The sequence below is a fragment of the Neovison vison genome, chromosome 3 (assembly GCF_020171115.1).
Source record: "Neovison vison isolate M4711 chromosome 3, ASM_NN_V1, whole genome shotgun sequence".
Taxonomy (NCBI): domain Eukaryota; kingdom Metazoa; phylum Chordata; class Mammalia; order Carnivora; family Mustelidae; genus Neogale; species Neogale vison.
The window spans coordinates 59731503-59756562 of record NC_058093.1 but is presented as its reverse complement, the minus strand read 5'-3'; the positions used below and the strand labels follow the sequence as shown (position 1 = coordinate 59756562).

The 25060-nt window shown below is 35.5% G+C and overlaps 1 protein-coding gene across 4 annotated transcripts in view; it reads left to right on the top strand.

The window, feature by feature from the left end:
- The window catches only part of KCNH7 (potassium voltage-gated channel subfamily H member 7), a 486469-nt gene that overhangs the window by 311260 nt on the left and 150149 nt on the right, over positions 1 to 25060 (top strand). For all 4 annotated transcript variants that reach the window (XM_044242214.1, XM_044242213.1, XM_044242215.1 and 1 more), the window contains exon 3: positions 18505 to 18660. In XM_044242214.1, the coding sequence (XP_044098149.1) occupies positions 18505 to 18660 (156 nt within the window). The remainder of the gene's footprint in view (positions 1 to 18504; positions 18661 to 25060) is intronic.

Below are 25060 nucleotides of genomic sequence, written 5' to 3'. Positions count from 1 at the left end.
AACACTGCTCTAATCTGTTGATCCCTCTTAAATGCTTAACATGGGAATCACATTGACCAGCACATTGCACATTAAAGTAATACATTACATACTTTAGCCACCAGTACCCTACCTTCAGTACTCTAAATTTTGGTCATGGAAGGTGACTTATTAAATTACTTTTGTGCAATATATTTAATGAGCTGAACTTACACATGGTTCTTTAACTCCTTTGTGTGTTGTAGAATGATCTTTAACTGAGTTTCCTTTTCTACACTGAATGTGCCTTCAGTGATCACATTTGTTCCCCAGTTTATCTCCTTTGATTTTTCTTTTCTTTTTTAACCTTTAAATAACTCATTTAAATTAATTAAGTGCCTAAAAATTCTTTGCAAGTACTTCTCAAATTATTTTTGGCCTAATTTTTTTACACTTCACTTTTGACTTTTACTAGGTGCCTTAATTTTCTTTCACAATTTCTTCATTTTGGAAAAAATGTCTTAACTTTTTGCTTTCTTCATTTAAGTCATGCAGGGTCATGCAGGGCTTGTGGTCAAGTTATTTTCTTGGAAACACACTGTGGTGCTTTTAAGTGATCTAAAAGTTTCCCCTGGGATATTAATGAGTACTTCATAAAAAATGTTTTAAATCTTCTGTCAGGTTTTTCTGTTTGTTTGTTTTCCATCATTAAGTACTCTCCTGATGGTTATTTTTAGCTCCTCTGACTTTCACTAAAATGTTGAATTTGATTAGGCTAGTACTGCTTATTGCTTTGCCATCCTCTGACCACCGCTCAGAACTAGATCTATTACATTTCGTCTCTGCTTAAGTTTTAAAGGAATTAATCTTGAAAAGTAATTTTGCTCTGTATATCTGATACTCCTGATTAAGATCTCTGCCAATCAGTATGGGAACAAATGTAGTGCTATTATTATTATTATTACTATCTGTCCTGATTTTTTAGATTCTTTTTGTCTAACATTTCCAACTGATTCTCATCACACCCATATTTTGCTACATCTTTATTGTTTAAATATGGAATGTCTGCTTTCACTTACATTCCTTGTCTAGTAATATTTTTATCCTGTATGAATCAGTATCCAAATATTTTTGGAACACTCAAATTGGATGATTTGAGGAGAGTTAATGAAAGAGCCACTTACAAAAATGAGGGTAGGGTTTAGGAGAAGCAACAAGAAACAGTGTAATGTCCCAGGCTTAGTAACCATGAAGGGTCATTAGAAGGGTCAGGCAGAGGGAATTATAGTTATTGGAATCCTGAGACAGATCCATGTGCTGAGGGCTCACAGGAACTATGAATTTAGTGAGGGGTGCATCCCAAACTGCAACCCAGTAGAAGGAGAATCTGGGGAAAAATATTCCATCTTTCTCTTCCTTCCCTTCAACCTCTTGCTGGAAATCACTATTGGCTAAAAACCAGCTAGAAGCCAGAGGATGAGGCAGTCCTGTTAGCATCTTCTCTCCATTCTGAACAGGAGGAGAGGGATCGAGAATAAGCCTGAAAGGGCTAACTGAATAAATTCAACAGAAATACCAACACTGACAGCCCATCTCACTGCCTTCCTAAAGAGGGCATGGCTGAGGAGGAACATATGCCATTGTTCAATTATTTTCCTTCTAGCTTAGTTATGAGTTACCATTCACTGTCTATATTTACCAAGCATTCTACACCTTGCCTTCTGAGATGAATTTAGAAATATTTGTGAATTCTCCACTAAGATGCAACTTGATATCATCTTTCTGGGAGGTTTTCCATAAAATCCACAAGTGGAGACCAAAATGCTGATTACTTCTCAGGTGCAGTTCTTAGAAGGAGCAACATTTTTAAAAATATCGACAAAATCAATTAATTTTCTTCTTGTAAATTGAAATTTGGGTACAAAGTCTTCCTGTTAAATTTTTTTAATGATGTTAGTAGATAACCAAATGTTGGCTCCTTCCTTGTTCTTGTTAGCTTCAATGATACATAATATTGCCTGCTCTCTTCATCCCTAGCCATTTACTGTGACAGAAAAAATAAGTCTAGTAAATTAAGTCTTTACATCTTAAAAGTTTTAATCTTTTTCTTCTCAAATATATACATGACAAAATCAGCCTTGCCATTGATTTTATAATGTCTATTGAAATCTCACCAGTGTGCTCAATTTAATTTTTTCTTCAGTTATTTACCATTTTAAGGGTGGTAAATTTCTATTGCTATCAAAATGTCTGTCTCATTGGTTCATCAAGGTAACTGAAATTTCCTTCTTTAGAGAATCTTCTCTAATATAGAACTTTATCTCCAGGGTAGCTTCCTTCAAGTGCACATAGATTAAGTGAAGTAAGGTGTTGACAGACAGTCACTAGTCAGCTACAAACTCATCAGGCAAAAAGGAATCATCGGTATTTAGATGGAGGTTTCTGTTTGGAGGAGCTAAAGGCTTAAACTTCAGCTGGTGGAACTAACCTAGCTTTTATGTCCAGCATATTTCTAGTTATGGATAAAACCAAATTAGCATAGGGCTTATCTGCCAAAGATTTTCAGGCATAAGAGCTGAGATTTATTCTTTTATTTGAAAATTAAGCCCCATTTATTTCTGTCAACAAGTGCTTAGGCAAGACCCTTAGATAAAATATGGACTTGTAAATTTTCCTAAGAGATTAAAGCTAGGAGAAGCTTAGAACCAGAAGCAAGGTCTGAGGAGGAGATGTACGGTTAGAGGCCAACAGAACCAGAAATACAGGGTGTGTATGGGCAGTTAGATGCTCACAAGGGAAGTGAGTACATTATAAGCACATTTTGTTCCTTCCCCTTAACTTGAAGAAACAGTAGCTCTATCTTTCAGTTAATGACTTGTTAGTTATAGAATTCAAAATTATTCTTTGATAGTTCTTTTATGGTAATAATAGCTAACATTTTTTCCATGTATAAGGCATTATTTTAAGCTTTTGGTAGATATTAGCTTACTTAATCCTCACAATAACACTATGAAGTGGGTAAAATCGTCCCTATTTTTTTGGATGAGAAAACTGAGTCTCAGAGCAGTTAAGTAACTTATTCCAAGTTCAAAAGACAGTCCGATACAGAAGCTTTATGCTTATCTGCTACCGTACACAACCTCTCCTGGATACAGAAAGTACATCCTTCCCCTCAGATAAACGTATGTTGCTGGGTGCACAAATCAGATTGTCCCCAGCCACATTTTTCTCTTGGACTCAATGGACAGATGGACCATAGCAGTTGCTACCTTGCTATCTCAAAAAATATATACTAGGTCACGAATCCTGATGTGGGTAAAACACAAAAGCAACAATGAATGAGGATATTGTGAATTTGAAATAAAAAATCTCTCCTGCTGTGCAGCTGTATTCAGAAATATAAATCCAGGGCCATGGGAGCCATTACAAAGCAATCCGTGCCATCAGGCTTCTGCTGTAGGCCCACGCTTTGGGCCGCCTGAGGGAGCAGGGAACATCTGTAGTAGTCACTTGCCCCCAAGCCTGGTGTCAAAGCCTAGCAGAGGGTGTTCCCCCAACACTGCCACTGGGAGTAAAAACCCATTTGTCACTAGTTTCCAGGACATCCTTTCTGCTCCATCTGTTGTTCTGTAAAAATAGCCTAGGCATTCAGAAAATAAAAATGAAAATCCAAAGTTGTAATGCTCAAACAGGATAGAAAATTCTATGAGACAAGAGGGCTAAGTTACCTGGAGAGATAACTTCAAGTTCCCTTTTTTTCTGCTTCTATGGCTTTTGTCCCAGGCAGGCCTACGGAGCCTACTTTTAACCCGGTTAAGGCCCATACTCACTACAGAGCACTCTCAGAAGAGGTCTGAATCACTTTCTGTGATTTGTTTGGTGTTTTAAAATGTTCCTTCATCCTGTGCTGAATGAAGTGGAGGGTATCTCTTAGCATCCTGAAGCTGTGTGCTCAAGTCCAACCCTGGAAAACTATAGAGCTCTGTGTGACCTATAGATGAGTAGGGGGAAAAAGGCCTCACTGTGCTGTGTGAAGATGGTGGCATTGAAATCATTATCCTGACTCACCAATGGACTGGATGTGTGACTTGGGGGAAGTTGCTTCTTTCCAGGACTAAAGGTCTTCCATAAAGTGGGGATATTTACTCTAGGGACTCCATTAGGGTTCTCATGAGGATTAAATAAGATCAAGTGTGGGACTCACCACGAAAACTGGTCAATAGCAATTGTTTAATAGTAGATACCTATTTCTTGTTGTTAAAATCAGAAATATGAGGTATGAGGTAATTGAATTGGTTGCCCCAGAAGGGACCACACACCACTCCCTTTGCCCCAGATTCACCATGTTTCTTCATTTCTAGCTCTTTTCCCTCCCAATTTCTGCTCATCACAGTCATTTAAGGTCCAGCTGAAAGGAGGCCTTTTCCATGAATGGCTTGTCCTCTTTTGGGTATAGCACACGCTCATGAGTGGATTCTTTTTTTTTTTTTTTTTTAATGAAAGTTTCCCTTTTTATTTGTGTTTGTAACTCCTACAATTTCTGATCTAGTACCTTGCACATGGTAGGTACCTCACACATTCCTTTTAAAATTTATTGATTTAAAATATCTTTTTACTCATTCTAAGATATGAAATAAACTTGTATTATTTATAACTTATGTTCTTGCTCCAAAGTTGCAAATCTAGTGTGAGCAGAAAATATATAATTCTTTTCAGCAGTCACAAGTATACCACGAATGGAACATACCACACATGTGACACATACAGGCTTAGTTAGCAATGACACCCAAACAGTGATGCTTAGGATTCTAATTACGTTTGACCTTGACAGTAGTGTGTAAATACTCTGGAGATGTGCAAATTTGCTCATATTCTGAGTACATCCAGTCTATTAGGTATTAATGCAATTTTACTGAAAAAATGATAGTTTAGTGTGATGAGCTTTCTGTAGATGCATTTGCAACTTGGTAACATGAGTATGTGTTACAAAAAATTTTGAACCAAATAACTAAATATTTACTTGAGTGTAAAAACCACAAAGTATTAAAAATTGTCACAAATGTGTCCCAAAATTCCTCATTACAAATACAGAGTTGGCTTGCTTGGACATTGAATAAATACAGCACTGTAAGTCAGCCTCAGCTTGTTCTAACACTTATTAATACCAAGACACTAATTCAATCCAAACAGCTCCAAAATGAAACAAGAACCAGGACTGGGCAGTGGATAATCATAATAGCACATTTCAAGACTCGATCTTATTTACTAGCCAGACAAGATGTAGGAGTTTTATGTTTCTAATTTCAATCCCCTAAATAACTTATTAGTGGTTCATAAAGAAAATAGAAAAATAGCTGAACTTGTTTTTTTTTTAATAATCAAGTTTATAAGTATGAAAACAACCTAACACTAAGCATAAATGTTAACAGAAAATGTGTCAATAGGAAGGAGTGAGAGTAAACAAATAATTATAAGTTTCATATCCCCATATTTTAAAAATGAGGAGGAATGACTTCTAAGGAAACACAGTGAAAATATTTCCTTGCAGATATCAGAGTAATCTCACGTGATTTCTGGTGCAGAATACCAATGAGTTATTGAATTAGGGTTTTTACATTATAAAACCTAATCTCTGTTAAGTAGTAGGACATAGGATATGAAATATTTCTCATATTTAGTGATAACCTTTCAGCTTAGAGCTAGGTTATGGGGAAATCATCACCACAAGATACGTGATCAAACATGACAATACTGTTTTGGCTGGGCTTCTGAACGCTCAGATCAGGACCAATACCAAGCAAAATAGATTAAGTAGGTGACACTGGCCTTTGCAATTCTCTTTCCCCTCCTGCCTCAGCCTTGTGTTTTCTGCAGTTTCTTCCTCTCCTATAAACAGTTATGGTATATACTTTCCTCCCTTTCAGAAGGGTGTCTTTGAAACAGTTAGGGAGTGTGACACAACTCAGTGTTTTCCAATGGCTTTGCAAGGAGTTACATATTATTGCAAATTTCTCTAAAATAGTATTTCAGAGTCAAATAATTTTGAAATGTGCTGGACTGAACAAAGTAAGCATGCTTATTTTTGCAGCGCTTCTCAAAATTTCTAATGCTATAATGTGCCTCGAGCATCTCCTCTAAGAGGACACTTCCCAAACCGGATTGATTATAGTAAACACTTTTCCAATAACCCCTATTAACATCTCACTCTATGGGAGACACTGACGTAAGAGAAAGAGTAAAAGCTGGAAAGTCAGAGTTCCAACCTGGCTCTACTACGTACTTCAGAAACTTCTCTAAGATAACATTTTCTCATGAGAAACACAGGGCACATAGAAATCATTCAGAACACAGTAGCCATGACTTAATTATGTAGTTGTTAACAGCAGTAGTAAGATAATATAGGGAGACTGAGGAAGCAGAGTAGAACACCCTTATTCCTAGAAAGCCTAGGCTGATAGGAAAGGAAAAGCAGTGGAAAGGGCATGAGGCAGTACAGGACTGAATGGAGTAAATGAAATGCCGGGCTGAGGCCCTCCCAGCAAGTGCATGGTAACTTCCTGCCTCTTCTGTGGCAGGAGAAAGGAAGTCTGCCTAATCCGGAGTGCTACAGAAATGTGCAAAACTGGGGGAAAAGTAAGAAAGAGTTTTAGTTCAGGCCATGACTTATGAAAGATAAAAATCTCTTAGAACACACCTGATTTAAAAATCATGGAATTCAGCGTCTTAGTCTGATGAAGGAATTGGAATCCAAGTATTCCTCCCTAGTCATGGTGAGGGGAAGGAGGTCCCCAAGATCAAGGAAAAAGAAATATGCATGGCTTACTTTTCATCTACATAATAGGGATGATAATGGTGCCATCATCATTTGTAAAAATGCAAGTGATATTAATGCATATAAAGCCATTAAAATGGTGGCTGGCATCCAATAAATGTTAGCTGTTATTATTACCCTTCTTCCTAACATGTGCTTTCAAATACTAATTATGGTACTCCTAGAGCAAACCCAGAATTAAAGATTGCTTCACACATTCCTGCTATATACCAAATTCCACTGCCCAAATAGGCTGAGCTCTGTTTTTGTTAGTTACCTGGTCTGTAGTTTTCTTCTTAGAGGCAATAAGATAGTTTATAGGGACAAGAGAAACATAGGAAATCAACCCAGGGGCCTTGTCACTTCAAAGTTAAGGAGACATATTTTAAGACAGTAGATAATTAAAGGTAGTAGATACTAAAGATAGTAGAGAATTAAATTACTAAGCTGCTACCCCATTCCAATGGCCATTTGATGCATTTTATCATCCGAAGACAAGGGACCAAGGTAATCAGTTCATTACTGAATCTCCATAAGGAGTCGAAACACTCAGTTTTATCATTGAAACTTTGAGGGAAGTTCAACCACCACTTCAAGCTAAGAAATTTATTTTTCCCACCCCAGTTAATAATAATAACTTTCATTTATTGCTTAATTTTTATACACCAGATTCCATCTACCTTATTTTACAAATATTCTCTAATTTCATCTTCCCAACAACACTATGAGGTGAGGCGCTTCCCCTTCTTATCCTCATTTTACAGATGAGGAAGCTGAGTTTTGGGGAGATTAAGTAACCTGCCCAAGGCCACCCCATGAATAACAGTAGAGCTGGGTTAGTCCAGTTCCAGGGGCTCCATAGTGCTCCCTATCCAGGAAATTCACTACTCACTGGCATTGCCTCAGTATTTTCTGAATGTTTAAAATAGTCTAAAATAAGAAACCACTAAAAATAAATTATTCATGCTGTTGACATCTCAGACAGTGCTAATACTACTACCCAGAATGTGAATGTGACAAAAGCATTGTGTAAATTGGGCTAATTCTTCATTTTTCGAATGAAAGGCATCTATATAATCCTTCCTGGATATTCTGTGAAGGTACTGCTGGTCCCGTGTTACTCTGTCAACTTCATCAACTATCTAAGTATGTTCATAATTGCTATGATTTCATTATATCTCTGAATGTGAGGCTAAAACTGTATGTGTTGGTAATTATTATGTTGTTTCTTGTTTATACCTAATGTATTGTTAGGTGCACTGCCAAATTTTTGCCAGCTCAGTCTTTTTGTTAATAATGGTTCTGTATAAAACGTCTTTCTTAGCTCACATGACTTCTTCCAATTTCCTTTCACTTAGTCAGCTTCCTTTAGATGTAACCATGTGACTGGGGAAATAAGAGAAATAGGCAAGTATTGGAATATTTGCCTCCCAGTAAACAGTCCCATTTGACCCAAACCGTAAGGCCTGCTAAACCATAGGCTATTCCATTATTCTTGTTGATAGTTTTTTTGTTGTTGTTTTTGTTTTTTAAGATTTTTATTTATTCATTTGACAGAGAGAGACAACAGTGAGCGATGTTACACAAGCAGGGGGAGTAGGAGAGGGAGAATTGGCCCCCTAACCAGCAAGGAGCCCTATGTGGGGCTCGATGCAAGGCTCGATCCCAGGACCTGGGATCATGACCTGAGCTGAAGGCGGATGCTTGATGGTTGAGCCACCCAGGTGCCCCAATAAATAGTTTTTCTAAGTGTACCTTCTGTCTCTTCAAATAAATAACATCTATATCTTTTGAACTTAATTCTCCTCCCTAAGCCATCACTAGTACCTAAAACAGCCCACGTCCAAAGTGTATACTAAAATACTACTTTTGAAGATACTCTCGGGATTAAAGCAAGTCACTGTTCCCACAACCTCAAAAGACTGAATTCCAGGAACATTGAAGACTTTCACAACATGACCTTCTACCCCTCAAAGCCTCCTCCATCACTTCCCGTTCCATATGATATGTCCTGGTATACTGTTAGTCTGTTCAGATCAAGTTGCTTAGCAAACTAAGTGCTTCATGTGTCCATGTCTTTACAGCAGCCAGAGGCTATCACTTCCCTTTTTTTAAATCCATTTAGTGGCTTCCCTTTGTCCGTGGAATGCATTACAGTGCCCACAGGGGGGTTGTTCTTCTGCTGCTCTCCCCTCTTCCTGCTCTGTTGTCGCTCAGCCCTGGATCTCTCACCACTTTCCCCTCAGCTTAATTGGTTTTAGCCACACTGACTGTGTGTTCCTCAGCCTCAGGGCTTATCCCAATAAGCTAAGGCCACCATAAAGAAGTACTACAGACTGGGTGGCTTGAATTATAGAAATACATTTTCTCACAGTTCTTGAGGCTCAAAGTCCAAGATCAAGGTGCTGGCAGGGTTAGTCCCTGGTGAAAACTCTCTACTTGACTTACAGAGGGCTGACTTCTCACTGGTTCCTCACATGGCTTTTCCTCTCTGTACACACACGCTTAGTATCTCTTCTTCTTCTTACAAGGACACTAGTCCTTTTGGATTAGGGCCACACCGTTATGACCTCATTTAACCATAAATACCTCCTTGTAAGTCCTGTCTCCAAATACAGTCACACTGAGGTTAGGACTTCAGTGCATGAATTTTAGAGGATGTAATTCAGCCCCACACCAGGCAGGGCTTTCACATGTGTTGTTACCTCTTTCCCCAGATAACTTCATAATTCATTTCTCAACTTCATCAGTTCTTTATTCAGATGTAACCTTCTCAGGCCTTTCCTACTCTACTAAAAGTTATAGACTTTTCCCTATTCATAGCACTCACTACCCCCTTTATTTCTCTCTGGTGTTCAATGATACTATCACCCTTCAATCTATTCTGTATTTCTTTTTATTCCTGTCTCCCCCAACTCCACTAGATCATAAACTACATGAGGGGATTTAGCTAAGTTTTGCTCGTTGTTGAACCTGTAACACCTAGAACAGTGCCTGGCACACAGTGGTTTCTGAATAATTAGTTGTTAGAGTGAAATTGGTTTGAATTATGCATGTTTCTTTTCCATGAAACTTCCTTCTTCTCCAAGTTTACTCTTACTCAGCCTGAAAAGCTTAAGCCCCACATTCCCTTGCCTCTTACAAGAGTATCACTTTAGGTATATCCAGTTTCTACACCTGCTAAAATGTATTAAAGATTACATTCCCATAAGCTACCATTTGTGAGTACCTACTCTATGCTAGGCACCAAACTCTAAATTCATCCTCTCATTTCATGCTTCAACTTTAAAAGAGAAGTATAGGTGTTCTGAATGTGTGAGAAAAAGCTAAGACAAGACAAAGAGAAGTGAAATAACTCATCAAGTTTAGAACCCAAGTCTCTCTCTATAACTCAAAACTATCTTCTTAAGACTGTAGACCACTACCCACCACAGTCATAAATGCTGCTCTGGCCTAGCTCAAGGGTCATCTCCTGTGGGCAGCTTTTCACAAATAACTCACTATCAGGAAGAAAGAAAAGTAGCCAGCAAATATTCACTGAACTCCTGTAATATGTTGAGGCTTGTGTGCATGGACTGATAACATCTTGTCTTTGGGAAGCTTACAGTTTGGTTATAAATGTGCTATAAATGGAACATTTTCAGAGCTCAGTTATTCTGCAAACCTAGGGATGTATTCTTGAAGTGGATTATGAGTACAAATGAAGTGCCTATGTATTTGCTCTTCTTATCAAGAGTGGGAAAACATCTGTTGAAAATAATTAAATGGCTAAACAATGGCCCATGAACTCTCCAATCATAGAAATTTATTCTAGTTCTGTTTTGGGACTCCATTATGGTCTTCTGTTCTATAGTGATATCGATACCAGCAGGCAATTACATATATGGTATGAGTTGAGAGATATCTGGATGGTCTTATCTATACAACCAAAATATTTCTTTTACATGGAGGCTACATTGGAGTTCATCTTGAGTTAAGTGTTGTTTTTCACTATTCCCCTTTAAAAAATAATTTCCTAAGACTAGTAATCCATTATGTCCTTAACAATCTTATGTGAAATTAATATATTTCATGATGCTTCTCCTTGATAAGAGCAAGTGCATCATATTTCACCTTGGAGGCCTGGAGAGAGCGGAGGAAGATGTAAGAAGTGCTGAAAGAAATAAAAGGAAACATTAGATTCAGAAAAGCCAAGTACAAATTTTACTTGTTTCCTATTTTTGCCTCCCCTTGATTCCACCTGAAGTTGTTTGTGCCTGGGTTGCTCTCTTTTTCTAGGAGGTGCAATGATCCCCTCTGCTTTTCTAAAAGGTTTTTCAACTCAAGATGAACAATGCTGCCTCTTTGATGAGGCCTGTGTATCCTGAAGCTGCGATCTTTTGCTTTTCCTCTAAGGCAGGTCTCTAAAGGTATTTTTTAAACACCAAAGTGTCCCCTAGTTTACTAGAAAACAGGAAACCACAAACTTTCAGGCATTCACTAAACCAGTCAGTGAAGAGAAAAATAATTTCCACTTGGTGCCCCAAGATACAAATAGTGTAGCTTAGTGTAGCTTTTCGTTTTCAGAATGGCAAAAGTTTGGAGGAAATTTACACAGAGAGCCTTGAAAGTTAACGGGAGATCTCTCTGGAGATCCTCTAATAAGAGGCAAAAACGATGGCTCACCTTGTTGAGTTTTGCTCCATGCCAGGTACCATTCTAAGAGCTTTACATGTATATGAGTTTTATCAATCAGTGTAAAGCTTAGATTGTGAACAAAATGCAGCTTTTGTTTTTCATCATCCCATTTAACTTTATTCACGAGAGTAATTGATCCCTGTCTTTGGATGGTGATTTGGCTTTAAAATTTCATCTCTCAACCAGCTTTAGGTCAGACTGCAATGGAAAGTCAGCTCCAACCTCTTACCATTACCCTCTTCCCACACTCTGGTTCCTCTTTGTTTCCCTCCAAATAGAAGATGAAAAGGTAGAAAGTTTATATATATTTTAGTTTCTTTGTTTTTTATTTTTTATTTTTTTATTAACATATAATGTATTATTAGCTCCAGGGGTATAGGTCTGTGAATCACCAGGTTTACACACTTCATAGCACATACCTTCCCAAATGTCCATGACCCCACCACCTTCTCCCTACCCTCCTCCACCCGGCAACCCTCAGTTTGTTTTGTGAGATTAAGAGTCTTTTAGAGTTTGTCTCCCTCCCAATCCCATCTTGTTTCATTTATTTTTTGCCTACCCCCCAAGCCCCCCATGTTGCCTCTCAACTTCCTCATATCAGGGAGATCATATGATAATTTTCTTTCTGTGATTGACTTATTTCACTAAGCATAATACCCTCTAGTTCCATCCACATCATCGCAAATGGCCAGATTTCATTTCTTTTGATGGCAGCATAGTATTCCATTATCTCTATATACCACATTTTCTTTATCCATTCATCTGTTCATGGACATCTGGCTTCTATCCATAGTTTGGCAATTGCGGACATTGAAGGCAGAAAGATTATAGAGCAGGGCAGTCCATACTTGGCTGTTGTATTTACCTTCTCTGGATCTGGCCAAAGGGCAGAGCTGACACTGTCTTTCCTAGATAGGCTCTTCAGAACTCTTGCAGGACTCTGCCTCCCTTTAGGTTCCTTCCCTTGCTGGTTCTATCTCTGCACTCTGGAGTTTCTTGCCTATTTCTTCCTTGGCCTCCAGCGTCTGGTAGTTCACTATCTCTCTCTTGCTCTGCAGTTCCTTCATCCCCATCCCTGGAGGACTCTGTGCCCACTCCTGGTCCAAAGAGTTGACCTTGAGGCCCTTCTGCCAATACTTGGTTATACCTTCCTGTCCCAGTAATTATTCCCATTGTCTCTGCCACAGAAATTGAGAGGTTGTTCCTTTTCAGCCCTCTACACCCTCACATGGTTGAGTTCCCACTATGACCCACCATCCATCCACATAGCTTTCAAATACCAATTGTCCATGTCTCTCATCTTCAGAAAACATATTTCAAAGGTCCTAGAGGGGGCCTTTAAAATCCCTTAATTAGGCCTGGCCTTGGAAAGTGGTAGCACTTGAGGGTGGAAGGAGGGAAGCTCACAGCAATGGGCCAGTCCTCTCCAAAAAGATCTCTTCCCCAATCCTCTCACCACTCTCCTCTCCCAATCTGTTCTAACATCCTGGATATAAAGGCTCTATAGCCATTTCCTTCATAATCTGCATGTGTGAATTGGAAAGACATTGTTCTCACTTTAGTTCCTTGATAGTTATTAGCATATCACATGAGTGAAAATTGAGAAAGGGAGAATTCTATTCTAATATCACAGTACACAGGTATTAATTCATTTGGTCCTCAGAACAATTCTATGAAGTAAGAATCCCCTTCGTTGTACAGAAGAGTAAACTGAGTTGCTGTGGCATTTCTAAAACCACCCGTTTACTCAGCGGTTAAAGGATGGAGCCAGGATTCAGATTCAGACACTCTGATTACAGAGTGATACTCTCAAGCAATAGATTATAAACTATTTTCTACAGGTTCAAAAACATGGAAAATTAATTAACACTAAAGTCGAGTTGCACTTGACTAAGGAAACAAAAAATCAGAAAACTACTGTCCTGTAAATTACTGTTAGACTTTTACTGACCTTACCAAATGGTGGGACCGAATACCGAATTTTGTTATGCAACAAAAATTTGAAATGTAATCAATAAACACATTAATTCCATTTGTATATAAATATGCTGTAGTGTCTCTCAACCTAAAAAAATCCAATGTCTGATCACTTCAAAATCTTTTCTAGTTACCAGCCCTGGTTTCTGATCACCTTTTTAGTAAAGCACCTCAAAAGACTTTCCTGTAATTGTGTACACTTCTATTCTTTTTTTTTTTTTTTTTTTAAGAATTTATTTTAAAGTAAGCTCTGTAGTCAATGTAGACCTTGAACTCACAACCCTGAGATCAAAAGTCACCTGCTCTACCAACTGAGCCAGCCAGGCACCCACTGTACACTCCTATTCTTGTTCATTCTTACATGTATTCCAAATAGTTTCCTAGCCCCTAATCTACTAAAAGAAGTTACCCTTGACTTGATCTTTTCTTAGCCCTCACTGAGCCTATTAGCAAGTTTTTTGTAGTTGATTCATGCCCTCCTCTTGCAATACTTCCTTCTCTTAGCCCCCAGTGCACTAGACTCTGAATTTGCTTCTCACTTCTATGTCTCCTCTACAATGTTCTCTGGTTTTTCATCTTCCCTTCTTTGATGTTGTAGTCCCTTAATGTTGAGCTCAAAATCCAACTTTTCTATTTGTTCCCTAGATGACCTTGTACTATTTTTAAATATAATCTATTTCCTAATTACTCTCAAGTTCATAGGTCTGGCTTGGATCAATCCCTGAACCAAACTGCAGTGTCCTATACCCAACTGCCTTCTAGACATCTGCATTTGGATATCTAATAAGCAACCACAGACCTAACATAACCCAAAGCTATAGATTTACACAATTCCCAGAACCGCCTCTTTCCACAGTTCTCCCCATTTTATTAAATGAACATCTCCATTCTTCCAGTTTCTCAACCTCCAAGATTGGACTTGTTTGTGACCCCTTTCATTCCCGCACATGCCATGTATTACACCAGCAAGCCCTATAATCCCTACCTTGAAAACCATCTCAAACAGACCCTTTCTCACCATCTTCAGCACCACGCTGGTCCAGACACTCTTACTGCTTGTCAGTATTAGTGTCATATTTTCCTACTGGCTTCCCTGCTTCTGTGCTGGTATCCCAAGCTATTTTTCACACAGAAGTCAGAGGGGTAGTTTTAAGTCAAGTCATGTCAGCACAAAAACCTTCTTGTGTAACTGAGAAGAAAGTTCCAAATCCATGCATGAGCTTTCTACATGGTGTGGTTTCCTACTCCTCCTACAATCTTACCTACTTTTCAACCACATCCTACCCAACAACCAACATACTGCACTAGCTACACTGGCTTCCACATTGTTCCTTGAGCTTACAACCCTGCTTTTAACTGAAGACTTTTGTACTTGCAGTTTTCTCTGCCTCCTGCACTCTATCCATGGACCACACAGTGAACACCATTGCTTCTTCTATGTCTTTGCTTACATGTCATTTCAAAAGAAATGCATTCCCTTACTATTATTATGATCTATCATCTTATTCTGCTCTCTCTTCCTTCATTGTACTTATTTTTACTTCATATATTAGGTGTCTATTCATTTATATACTATGATAATATAAATTCCGTAAGAACAGAAGCTTTGGTTTTTTTATTGCTGTTTTTGTCATCACCACCTGGGAACCCAGACCAGTGTGTGACCCAACACTAGATACTCAATGCACATTTATTGATTTTAGGGGACATATGTATGCCCTGTGAATACAAACAGTAGAATAGAATGCTTGGGTGTCTCAGTTGAATAAGTGCCTGCCTTCGGCTCAGGTCATGACCTCAGGGTCTTGGGATCAAGCACCCACTGGGCTCCTTGCTTTGTGTAGAGCCTGCTTCTCCGTCTCCCTCTGCCTGCAGCGCCCCCTGTGTGTGCTCTCTCTGTCAAATAAATAAATAAAATATTTTTTAAAAAAACAGTAGAATAAAACGTCTTTAAAGTAGCTCAAAGGGAGGAGTCCTGGTCTTTTATTTTTAAATGAGAAAGCTAGGAATATACCACCAATTTATTAATAAAACAAAAATTATTCAGATTACCTGAGTTTGCTTGCTGTATGGCCACAGTTAAAAATTAACATACTAGACATTTTATTATAATGAGCATTATTCTCCTAAGCAGCTTTTCCTGGTTTTGAGAATGTTTTTACTCAGGAGACAAAACATGGAAATGAAGCTGGGTTTAACTAATACTTGTATAATTGCATGTATAATTGTAAAATTATTAGATAATCTTATTGTAAATAAACTTCTAACAAACACTATTAATTCCATTTGAATACTGATTCATTTTAACAAGGTGATTGAACTTTTTCTTTCTAGATTGGTTTTGTTCTCTAATTTACATATTATTGAGTGTGTCTGGTTTTTTTCTTCATTGCTAGGTTAGTGTTTGCTGGATCGTATTTCCATTTCTCTTTCTCCCAATGTTGCATTCAAGAACAGTATTTAGGAGCACACAGTAATGCCTTCTTAAAAGAATGTTACTTTACAAAAGTAATACCTTGACAGAACTTGGGAGTTTGCGAATGATGCAAGCTAAAATGTTTTTGCTCTATAAAATGTATTTAATTCTCCTTCTCTTCTAAATTCCATTTATCTCCTTTCAATATCTACTTTCCAGGATGCTTTGCAAGATTGATGGAGACATTAAATCCAAAAACTAAAAGGGAAAAAATTGTAAATGTGAATTTTCAGTTGACTTTAGAGGAGATATATTGCTTAATAGAAACACACAGGAAACAATGCTAGTGGGCAGTAAATCCCAGATTAATTACATATATTCAATATGCTATGGAGACAATGCATATAACTGAACTTTTTTATAAAGCACTATAGTTTTATGATTTTTAGCACTAGCCAGTAAATTTATAAGCATTAGTATTGCAATACGTGATTTTGCCCCTATTACCAGAAGCGAAATTACTATGCTCTATTACCAACCTATTAGATCTCTATTCCCACATCTTTTATTTATTGATTTCTTAAAAATCTGTGCTTTATAGCTTGTGGTACAATCAGCAATACACTTCAATTGTTGGAATACTTGAAACTGCTAAGTAACAAATCAGTGAATTCACAATGATAATCTAAATGATCCAAGAAATGTCATTTTAAGTGGTTAAATCAATATGTATTTTGGTTCATTAGCAGAAGACACAATGGCTATTTCTAGCATCTTCTCAGTCTCTCTGTTTAGCCAGTTTGTATTGTAATGCCTGGCCTGAAGCAATTCTATTTTTAGTTCTAATGGAACAGTCTTAAATTGTTTATTTTCTGTTTACTAAAGTCATCCCGTTTGTTACCATGGAAACTATGACAAGTCTTCTAGCTAACTATTTTATTAAATGAATCGAAGATATAGCTGAAGACTATGAAGGTGCAGCATGTCATTCTTAAAACATACTTTTCAACATCTGTAAAACCATGGCCGTATTTATAGAAAATACGAGATTAATTATAAATAAGATTTTCTACATTTCAAATCTGGCAGGCTATTGACATTTAAAAATCTGAATCATAACTAGCACATAGACATCCCCAACTAACCAAGAGTCCATGTTCTAAAAGTGTTTTTGTAAGTCAGTTCCTTAGAAATTAGAACATGATCACTCATACAAACAATTTCATAAATAGTAAATAGATCTCCAGGCCCACCCTCCAAAGCTCTTCCATCTGTGATGTCTCAGTCTATAGCAATACTAGCAATAGTCTTTGTTCTCAGCTCTGGCAGTAGGAGCCAGGTTTTAGGGATGAAAAAAGAAGAAAGAATTTTCTCACACTTACTTTGTTTTTAATAGTTATAGCACGCATAGGACACCATTTTGGAATACTAGTCCACTGGTCTTAGGGATGTTGGGCTTCCAGCTACATTCTTCTGTTATTTGACAATGCCCTGGCCTCAGGCTCCTGGTCTCTCACTTTCTCACAGCTCCCTCTGTACCCAGGTCCAGCTTGCTCCCAACCTGCTCCTCTCTCTGCACTGAACCACCATTTTCCTCAAGATTCACGATGGTTCCAGCTAGTCAAAAAAAAAAAAAAAAGTAAAAAAATTACTCTTTGTCTGAATACTTGAGAACTTTTCCTGAAGTTTTGCATTTTAAAAATAAAATACTTTTGAACCCAAACAAATCCCGAACCTGAACTTTCCATTTTACCATGACTAAAAAAAAAGAAATATCCAGAGGGAAAAGATGTAAGCTACTTTAAGAAAATACTTAGTTCTAGAAATCAAGTTCAAGAAGTCAGTCAGAAGTCAATTGATTTAAAAGAAATCAATATCTTGACAGAATTCTCTAAATCTTGGATCTTGGATTTTCTGTTAGAGGATGGATGACAGTAGTTAATTGTAAACTGAGTCATCCTTTTGTTCTTCTCATTTCCAGAAAAGTCTAATAAAATATATCTTATTAGCCCCACAATTGTGCTTTAAAAAGAATATCATCTTTTTGGTTAAGGAATTAAATTAACACAGTAATATATACAAAATATTGTTCTTATTTTCTAACAGTTACATACCAAATAAAATCATTATAATTTGGGCACTGTGAATTTTGCAGATAAAAAGAAAAGAAGTATTGGAATATATACAGAGTCAATAACTTACTATTTTATATCCAGGAAATTAAAAGAAAAAAAAAAGAAAGAATTTGGCACTAAAATCAAGATGACACAAATGAGTTATCTTTCTGTTCATATAGCTATATTTTATACAAATTCAGAATTAATCAAAATATATATAAGAAGCCTGAGTTTTTCTACAAAGTTAAAGAATATGCTTTTTCCCCTATACTATTATAGTGGTATGTGTGAAGACAAATAATATTTGATGTTCTGTTTTTCCATAAGGAAGTACCCAAATTTGCCTTTAAGGTCTTTATGGCAAAATTTGTACATTTTCATGTAAATATACATGCAATGAAATATGAAATAAAAGTCAAATTATTTTTCTTAAATTTTAATAGTCATTTATGATAGAAAATTCTAAAAGTTTATTATAATTTTAATATTACTAACATTTCAAAATGAAAGCATGTTTTTGACCTAACATTCATTTTTCATTTCCTTAGGGTCCACTTTCATTTGTAACACTCACATAATTCCAGTGAAAAACCAAGAGGGCGTGGCAATGATGTTCATCATTAATTTTGAATATGTGTCAGATGAAGAAAACGCTGCCTCCCCAGAGAGGGTAAACCCAATATTACCAGTCAAAACTGTAAACCGTAAGTAAAAGGCAACATGTACATAATGCTGTTGATATTCTGCTACTGATATTACTGCTACTAGTAATTTTAATACGTTCTTCATTTGAGTGTGTTTTCAAAATATGTTTCCATTATAATTTTGTAATTAAAAAAAAAAAACATAGTTGTCATTACCCTTTGGTGCCTTACAGAATTGATCAGTTGCTTTTACAGCCATTTGACTTGGTTATACTATTGTTAATCCAGTCCCCTACATGGACCTAAAGGTTGTTTCCAAATTTGGGGCATTACAAACAATGCCAGAATGAATTTAGTACCTGTATGTATATTTTGGGAAAATTATTTTTAGGGGAAGAGTCGATAAGTGGGATTTCTGGGTCAAAAGGTAAATGCATATGCAATTTTTTAGAATCTACTAAACTCCCCTCCCTAGAGTTTGAACCATTTTACACTACCATCAACAATGTAATAAATCTTTCTGCCAAAGCCTTGCTAACAGAATGAGTCAGTCTTCTCGATAATTGTCATTATGATAGGTGAGAAGTAGTACCTCAGTTAGTTCTAGTTTACATTTCTTTTATTATGAATGAGGTTCAGATATTTAAGCACAAGGACATTTCTTTTTCTGTCAACTGTCCATTTCTTACATACATTTTTTTGTCTTTTTTTTTTCAAATGGTAAAATCAGTGGCACATCTTCCCAGCAAATATTTTTTTGTCTTTTTCCTGATTTTCATCATGCAAAGGTTTTGTTGTTTGTTTGTTTATAGTGCAGCTAAATTTATCAAGCATTTCTTTTGTTGATTCTGAATTTTTGAGTCACTATTACCATTCCAAGGTTGTAAAAATTATTTTCTTAGAACTTGTATCGCTTTAGAATCTCTGTTACATTTTAAGTTTAGCTTGGTTTATATCGGTATACACACACACACACACACACACACACACATACCTTGGTTTAGCAAGGTATATGTTTAATTTATCATTTTATCAACAACTCTCCAGTTGTTCTAACATCATTTATTAGAAAGTCTATCTTTTCATCAATAACTTGAGATGCTACCATTATCACATACTAAACTTCCTTATGTGCTTGAGTATATTTCTGAACTTCCTATTCTCCTTCGTTAGCTTATTTATCATTCAGAATCACACTGTTTTAAATATACAATGAATCTTTGCTATGACATGCTCCCTTTGACACTAATTTTCAGAGGTTTGAGGTTATTTCTTGCTATAACGTCCTATATGAACTTTAGAAATGAGTTGTTCGATAAGGAAAAAAATTTACTAGATTTGCATTATGTTTATAAATTAATTTGAGGAATATTAACATATTTATGTGTTAAGTCATTCTATATAAGAATATTATATGTACTTTCATTTTTAAATCTAGTATTTCTCTTTCAGGAGTGTTCACAATGTTTTTTTACTCTTTAGTTTGCTACTTGGCATTTAACTTTTTGTTATTGTTGAGATTATAAATAGGATCTTCTCTTTCATTATATCTTCAGATCATTTTTAAGGCTAGTGATGTTTTTCTGAGTATGTTAATTTTATATCCTACTATCTTAGTGAGTTTTCTTAGTTTCCAGTGGCTTATACATTGACTCTCATGAATTTTTCAAGTGTCTTATTATCTCAAATAGAGATTATTTTACATTTTTTTCCAATTCCTGTACATCTAATAGTTTTCTCTTGTTCTTTTGTGCTAGCTATTACCTCCAACATATTATTAAAAAGAAATTAATGGTAAACATCATGCCTTGTTCCTGGTTTTTGTGTGAATGGCAAGTTTTTTCATTAATTCAAATGATAGCATTTGGGTTGAGTTGTATGTGTTTTATACTTTTAAGGCTTTCCATTAACTTATATTTATTAAGAATGGTGTTAAAATTTGCACATTGCCTTTTAAGCATCTGTGGAAATGGGTATGCTATTCTATTTATTTTTATGATATATTTTACTAATGGTCTTACTAACATCTCTGAAAGGAGTCACATAGGGTCATGATGTATTTCATTTTCTATTACGCTGTTGGATTTTCTTTATCTAAAATTAATTTAGGATTTTTACATCAGTATTCATTAGGGAGACTCATCTGCAATTTGTGTGTGTGTGTTTATATGTGCAATTTCATCAGGTACTGGTATCAATGTTATAATTCCTTCCGAAAATAATTTGTAAATTCTTTTCTATTTCCCATGCTAAAGAACTATCAAATAGTTTGGGGGATTATCTGATCTTTAAAAGTTAAGAATGATTCCCCCGTGAAATCATCCAAGTCTGATACTTATTTGTGGAGTAGCTTTTTGACAAATTTCTTTCTTTTTTCTCCAGAGATTGGGCTATTCAAGTAGTCCCTTGTCCCTCTCAACTAGTACCAGTTTTACTAAGTCTTATTTCTCAAACTTCTATTAGATTTTAAAAATTTATTTTAGTAGTATTCTGCAAAGTAGTCTTTTATGTTTTTTTAAAAGATTTTCCTTGTTACATATTTAAACCACTTTTTAGTCTTTCTTTGTTTTAGTTGTATTTTTTAATACATTCCAGAGTTGGTTTTCCTTTGTTTCTTATAAGAAATAATAATACTTCTCTTTTAATTTATAATTAAAATAGGTAATTATACGTACTGATATAACTACTATGTTTTTTCTTAGTACTAACATATTCTATGTTGAATATACTCTCTTAAAGCATGTCATTATGTTATGTTCTCTTTGTTTTTTTATAAACTTCAACTGTGTGGTTTTGGGTTTGTTTTATCCTGTTTTCGTTCTTGTTTTGGTATTTGAAAATATTTGTATTTTTTTCTAGTAGCTGCCTTTATAGAAAATTGTATATAATGTCCTTAATCTCTCGTTTTCCTCACTGTATTTTGATTTAGTATGAGCAAGAATAAAATTAGCCTGTAAATCTTTTCCTCCCCTTTCCACCATGCAATTTTAGTTAATAATATCTGCTCTAATTCTTATCTTTGCACTCCTAAGAATGGTTTTCTGCCATTCAGTTGGTCAATTTAAATTATATTATTTGATTCCTAATTTTTACCAACAAGGTCCTTGATGAGCTTATTCTGTATTTCCTTCTCCTTCTCATTTTGTTGTTGTTGCTGTTGTTTTGTTGTTACTGTTGTTGCAGTACTTCTAGTTTGTCAGAGACTTTTGTTTTGGTATTAAATTTCTAGTGAAATATAGTCAATCCTCAGCACTAGTCTTTACCCCCCACCCCAAAGAAGTAATGTTTTCTAAGGCTGCTAACTGAGGTCTTGTGCACTTTTCAAGTCACTTTTTATAGTCTCTTTATTAACCAGTGCTCTGACCATTCAGTTCACATATCTGCTTTCAATATTTCTTACATAGTGTGTTCTTTTCTTCTGTGGGTAAACCATATTTGATACTTTTTCCATCACACTAAGGAGACCTTTGTACTCCCCCCTTTCTTCACTAAGTTTCTGCGTAACTCTATTGTAGTGTGCTTTCCTGAACCAATTCTGCTGGTCTTAGGAATTTATTGCCCTGCCTATATGTAAATTAAAGTGTGTAATGTCTCTGTCTCTAATTACTCTTTAGGCATAGTTTATGGATATTTTTACTTGTCTCATATATTGATCTCTGTAGTTTTTGGAAGATCCATGAGAAAATTGGAATTTAGGTATCTGTTATTGTCTGTGGGTAGCTGGAAACCTTGTCACAATACCTTAATATTTGGAAAAAAATTGTTATTCTGTATATAAATTCAGATAGCAAAGTACATCATTAAATCTAAGTTGAATACTAAATCAAATGCATAAAACCTGAGAATTTTTCATAGAATCGGTTACTTCCTTAGGTATGTCCAAATGACAGTACAATATTCTGTTAAACCAATATTGGGAGAACTATATTAATGCAACATGACTCTAATATACTAAATATCTTTCTCTGAACAATATCACACTTGGGGGAAAACTCTTTATCATAAAATCACCAATATTTCAGTATCCCAGGTGATATATTTAAAAACAAAATTGAAGTACTTTAAAAGAATTATTTTAATACCAAAGTCTTGTTCCTCTAAGTTGATGACTATTTTTATTTCTTTATATTTCCCACTAACCAATTAAGTTATTATTGAATGATTCCTGGGAGTGTACTTTAGGTAATGACAGCCTGTATCTTGGTCATGAATATCAGTAAGATCTTTTGTTTTGGGGGATGCCTGATTTTATTTCTTCATTGTCTTCACAAATTCTTCATTTTCCCATAGAACAGTTATTTTGCATGGTACAGCAACTTGAATAGAACTGAAAAAAGGAGTTGTTAAACAGCAGCATAGCAAAAAAAAAAAAGGGGAGGGCAATTTTTAAAAAAATCAAAGTATTCATTTCAAACTGAAATACAAATGGAGAATTGAAACTTTGATTCCTTGAATGGAAGATAATCTATACAGTAGCTTTGCAGGATGTAACACATAACCTATGCAATTTTACACTGTGATTAAAATAGCATCTCATGTGTAAGCCATAGCAAATTCAGTAGGATTGCTTTTTATTTTGTGATTATGAGTGGTTTCCCTACACTGCAGCTGTCACTCCTATACAGAGTCATTGGGGAAAATATAAATATGCAGATAAAATCGTTTCCAGAGCATTACAAAGGACCATTGTTTACAACCAGTATATTAGATTTGATTATACCCTTCTGTCATTTCATGCTCTGGAATTTCCTTGACTTGATGTCAATTTTTGAAGTGTTGATTGTTAAATCAATCAGAAAAGTTGGAGAGACAAATTACACTTGGTAGCTTCTAATACTATCCAAATTCTGCTTTGTATTATTTCTGACTGTGGGAAAATCCTGATTTTTTTTTTTCCTTAAAGTACCACTTTACTCCCTGTGTAAAATAATGGTATTAACTATTTCAACATTGTTGTTCCAGTGGTGACCATCAAACCAAACAGAAAAAGAAATGAGTAAATCAAATCTAATATGCTTTTTTTTTTTTTGCAAAAACATCTTAACCTTCAAAATGTCTAATTTCTTATCTAAATAAGAAATATGTAAATGTGTCAGGGTGGGTGTGTGTGCAAGACCCCACGAGTAAGGATTTAAGTGAGAGTAATGGGGAAAAGTCTATTGTTTGTTTGAGAAGATGTGGGTTTCTGTAAATGTAACTGCCTCTCCTGGAGTGAAGACAAAATAAAGAGAAAAATGTGAAGTGACAACACAAGAAATACAGACAAGAAGAAAGTGAAATATTAAATTAAGAAACAATAGAAAAGAAGCTAAATGCATAGTAGAGAGATGTATCACAAAAAGGAACTATGATAAATTGGACTGAGAAAATTCTAGAGATTTGTTTTGCATTAAATAAAGTGGTGAATCCTTTCTCAATACAAATATCTAATTTCTGGGTCAGGAACCTTACACAACTAAAGTGAGCAGCTTTCTCTGGGAAAAAACTGATTTCTCACAAACTTATTCTCTGTTGAAGATAAAGAACAAGCCACAAATAAGTATCTTATGTCCCCTGCGATGAAGAAAGTACAGAAGAGAGTATTATATTGATAAGTCTATTAAATTGATAAATACTGCATAATTGAGTCAATTAATTGCTACATAAAGAATATAAATGCCAAATAAAATATATAATTAAGTCTTTTCTCATTAATGGTTTCTTTAAAGACCTTAATGTCTGAAGAATGGAAACAATATCAAATGAAAGAGAAAATTGTACTTTTCCTACCAACTAAATGGGGACCGCATCTACAAGAACTAATGGAATGGGGGAAATGCAGGGTTTTTTTTTCCTATTCTTGTATCTGTTGCTATGAAATATTTGCACAATGTGGAAGATAACCAAATTAAGTGTTTTTGCTAATCAAGTTTAAGATACTTTCACTTTATTATCTTAAGTAAAATGTATTTGTTTCATATTAAATTATTTGTAAGTATATTTGAATTTTATATATCTTCTATTTTATGGTAGAGGTTTAGACCTCTTAGGATCACCAGTCTGACCCTTTCATGCACACACACACACACACAGACACACATTTTGTTTGTTAAAAAATTTTCATGGGATTTATGGGAAACCTCGATTAAACAAAAATTTCTTGGTATAACAATATACATCCAAACAGAAAACGAATGCGTTTTATGTTTTTATCTTATTTTAAAATTGAAGAGTCAGTCTGAGTCCCTAGAAAAGTTGATCTTCAGCTTATATCCCCACATAAACTTTAATAACATTTTCACTCTCCTTATATTAGTTTAAGATAGTTTTTGTTTAAATTTAAGTCTAGTTAATTTACTCTTGCCATCACTGTCAAAAATCTATGAAATAGTCTCATTGTACTAAACTTGAAATATTTCTCAACGAGAAAACAGACCCACATTGTTTCTTTTATTTACAGAAAAACTATGAACTTTATTAA